The sequence below is a fragment of the Poecilia latipinna genome, unplaced genomic scaffold (genome assembly GCF_001443285.1).
Source record: "Poecilia latipinna isolate Pla-1442-1.1 unplaced genomic scaffold, P_latipinna-1.0 Scaffold430, whole genome shotgun sequence".
Taxonomy (NCBI): domain Eukaryota; kingdom Metazoa; phylum Chordata; class Actinopteri; order Cyprinodontiformes; family Poeciliidae; genus Poecilia; species Poecilia latipinna.
The window spans coordinates 152,016-156,127 of record NW_015113046.1 but is presented as its reverse complement, the minus strand read 5'-3'; the positions used below and the strand labels follow the sequence as shown (position 1 = coordinate 156,127).

The 4,112-nt window shown below is 40.5% G+C and overlaps 1 protein-coding gene across 4 annotated transcripts in view; it reads left to right on the top strand.

Moving 5' to 3' along the window:
• LOC106950937 (ethanolamine kinase 1) overlaps positions 1-4,112 on the top strand; it is a 58,520-nt gene that overhangs the window by 34,183 nt on the left and 20,225 nt on the right. For 3 of the 4 annotated variants that reach the window (XM_015038126.1, XM_015038125.1, XM_015038123.1), the window contains 3 exons: positions 628-800; positions 1,132-1,215; positions 3,138-3,298. In XM_015038126.1, coding sequence (XP_014893612.1) covers positions 628-800; positions 1,132-1,215; positions 3,138-3,298 — 418 coding nt within the window. Of the gene's footprint in view, positions 1-627; positions 801-1,131; positions 1,216-3,137; positions 3,299-3,407; positions 3,636-4,112 lie in introns of those variants that run through there. The other variant, XM_015038124.1, reaches the window with a different exon arrangement.

The window sequence follows — 4,112 nt, the reverse complement described above, 5'->3', positions numbered from 1 at the left end:
CTCTTCAGTCTGAGATTTGGCCACTAGAACATCCACCTTGATGCCAAAGTTTTGAAATCAGAGATCCAGACAGACAAGATGGTAATGGCGAACCAACCGGACATTGTGGTGGTGGATAAAGAACAGAGGAAAGCCGTTGTGGTGGATGTAGCAATACCAAGTGACCACAACATCAGGAAAAAGGAGCACGAGAAACTGGAGAAATACCAGGGCCTCAGAGAGGAACTGGAGAAGGCCTGGAAGGTGAAGACCACAGTGGTGCCTGTGGTCATCGGGGCCCTCGGGGCAGTCACCCCCAAACTGGAGCAGTGGCTCAAACAGATCTCAGGAACAACATCAGACATTTCAGTCCAGAAATGTGCAGTTCTAGGCACAGCCAGGATACTGCGCAGAACCCTCAAGCTCCAAGGCCTCTGGTAGAGGACCCGAGCTCAGAGGATGAAAGAGAGAGACCACCCGCAGAGGGTGAGAAGGGAATTTTTAAAATATATATTTATTTATTTATTGCTATAAGCATTTGATGTTCTTACTATGTTTAACAATTATCTTAATTGAATGATTTGGTTACTTCGATAAACTATGAATTTATTTTTAAGCTAATTGTGTATGTTTCTCATATTTTCATAGAACATGTGATGTATCTGGCTGTAGCTCTTTACCTCTTCGAGAGGTGCCGAGCTATGAAGTTCTTTTGGAGGAGATGGAGTCGCTGAAGAGACACCTCTCCCAGACGGACTCGCCCACCGTCCTTTGCCACAACGACCTTCTCACAAAAAACATCATCTACAACTGTCAAGAAGGTGAGGAGACCCTCAGATGAGATGGCATGAGAAGTGATACGTTTGTTGATTGTATGTGACTAATTCTTCTAGTGTCAAAAATCACACACACACAAAAAAAAATCAAATCAAATGAAATTTATTCTCTAGAAACAAATTTTTGTAGCATTCTTTTTAGGTTTTCATTCATCACACAGTATCTGCAAAGCTAATCAAAGTGGCTCCGAAGAGACGAGCTGCTACTTTGACCCCTTTGCTTTAAGTAAAATACCACAAAGGTTGTTGGTTGTCAGTCCACACGGTCAAGCTGTTTGTCAGGTTGTCACGGTAACCCTTTCCTCCCCCCCATCAGGGTCGGTGAAATTCATCGACTACGAGTACGCTGACTACAACTACCAGGCTTTCGACATCGGGAACCACTTCAATGAGTTTGCTGGTAGGTCTGAGTGGGTTTTTCACACAGTAACACAATAACTCCACTGTTATTCACACAGTAACACAACTCATATGTACAGTATGTAACGTGTAAAAACATTTTCTGTCGCTTTCAATCTTTTTTTTGGCGAACAGGTGGATTCAGTGCGACTTTCAGTTTCTCTATATAATTCTGAGATGTTCAGCTTTCAGATTTTTTGTGATAGTCAGAATGCATACATGTTCATATAATAAAGTGTAGTCCAACCATTATAAAATTATTATGGGTTGAAAATTATTACCAGGTGGAAGCAAAACTCTCCAAAAGTGTTTAAATGCGGGCTTCATTCTGTGACGAATGCTGAGATAGAACGTTAAAAAGAAAAATCGAAGAAGAATAAGGCAGGTATTTCTTTTTATATATTTAAAAATGTAATATTCTTTATTCCAAGCATTTCTCTGGTTTTTAGGCGCGTAGAGAAATGGAGCTCCTCTCCTGTCTCATCCATTGCTGGCAACTAAATTTTCCTTTCAAAGCACAGAAACGCTCTGAAAAACACAAAGAGTCACGTTGTGGAAACTAAAGGAGCATCATCCAATCATCCTAAACCTTCAGGGTCTACTGCAACAACAGATTATTATCACCTATTAATTTGAGTTACTAGACAAAGAACTGAAAGCAAAATAATATCCTGCACTATGAGCACTGCTAAGCAAACACTAAACGCTGAGGACATTCACTTTTGCTTAAGTGTGTGAATTAAAATAAAACAAATACTGAAATGAAGGTTATGATGATGAAAAAGTCATATTTTGGTATCAACAGAAATAATTTTTAGCCTGTTTGTTATGTCAGGTTGTACACTTCTGTTTACATTTTGTTGTGTGTTTATACCATAAAACCTCAAGGTTATTATCCTGTGAATGTCAACACATGGCTATTTTCAGTCACAGAATAATTTATATGAAAACTCTTTTCTCATTTAAGTCATCCTCGTCTTTTAATCCAGTGGCACGCCCAGAATATTTTCACCGGTGTGCCCAGACCAGGGGAGTAACATGCTACGTTTTGGGTGAAATTGTAGTCGGCGATTTTACAGAAGAGCTATCAATTTGACACGTTAAAATGACACAAAATTTTTTTTATGAACTTTTTGATGCTGTGGGAGCTTTGGTAGAACCACCTGAACATTGTCAGAAAAAAAACAGAAACAGTCCATCATCCTCCCACCACTTCCTGCCATCTTCTTTGTCGTTTTTGCCAGTAACAACATCTGGCTGTTGATCACGTGACTCGTGTGATGTAAAAAACCACATCATCATAGCACAGAAACTTTTTCTTGAAATTGCCGCATTTCCATTAAGTGGATTTATTTCATAATTTTAATTTGCACAATGTTATGTTTAATGGAAAAGTACCTAATATAGCCATTACATAAGGTTTATTAACCCTTGCCAATGGGTGACAATGGTTAAAAAAATTTCACACACACACACACAAATAATTATATATATATATATATATAACTTTTTCAAGAGGGGACAATGACTCCCTTGTCTCCCCCTTAGGATCGCCACTGAATCCAGATACGCTGCATCCAAAGAAATGTGAGGGAAAAGACGAAATAATTTTTTGCAACATCTGTTCACATATTTCTCTCTGAATTAGGCAGCTTCTTTAAAACCGTTTGCTAAGTACAAATAGATAATCATTGCCTATAAGGTGACTTTATGTATGATAAATTATTTAAATAACATATCCAGTTGTCTTTCACAGATAATATGTGAAGGAAATGTCATTTTTAACCTCTAAAGATAAGGTTTCCTATTTCAAAGTAAACGGGCTTCGTTGGAAGTCTGAAAACCTTCTAATTAAGCTGACAGTAACTCGTTGTGTGTGTGTGTGCGTGTGTGTGTGTGTGTGTGTGTGTGTTGTGGCCAAAGGTGTGACTGACGTCGACTACAGCCTGTACCCGAGCCGGGAGCTGCAGAGGGACTGGCTGACCGCCTACCTGGAGAGCTACAAACGCAGCACTGGCCGCAACGTCACAGTTTCCGACGAAGAAGTCACGAAGCTCTACGTTCAAGTCTGCAAATTCTCTCTTGTAAGTCAGAATTATAGCCCAACCTGAGCACGTTGTGAGGCACTTTGGAGACATTTTAAAAGTCATCTTTTTTTCGTTTTTTTTTAAGTTTTCCTTTCCTTCTGTTTAGTTTATAGTTCTGGGCAAATTCACACAAAGAAGAGGAGGAGGGGAAAAAAACACTCACATTATGAGATTAGTGCTCTCGTTTCAGCAGCATCCAGATGTGCGCAGACCTCCGAGATGACAGAGTGGGCATCACCTCACCGCCGCGTTCTGATAATTTACTTTTCCAGCAACAACCCTCCCGTTTTTGTCCCCCCCGTTTCCCTTCCCCCAAAACCCCCTAAAAGCAAAACCAAACCATCCTGTTTAAGCCACCGCCGCTCAAAGTATGATGGACTCCGTCCGCGTTGATTAGAAGCTACCGCAGGGGAAAATGAAAGGTGGCAGCCAAAATTATTTTTCTTATGACCACAATTTTCATTCTTTGGTGGCTCAAGTGGTGCTGAGCTATCTGTCTGAAAGTGCTTCCACAGCTCCAACACAATATGCAGAATTGTCCAAGCAATTTAGAGGCAGGGGGTGTTGGTGTGAATTTCTCTTGAAATAGCCCAGAAGTGATGAGGAAGCATATCACTTTTAAAATAACCCGTGCTTTGGCCAAAAAAAAAAACAGAGAGAGAGAAATTAGAAAAAAAAAAAAAAAAAAAAGCCGGGGGGGGGGGGTTGGGGGGGGGGGGATGGGGGGAAATACGGCCTGGAATGAAGTGGGAGAAATGATAACGTCTTGTTGATTGAATTCAGATTTTCGGTGACAGACCGAGGAGGTTTT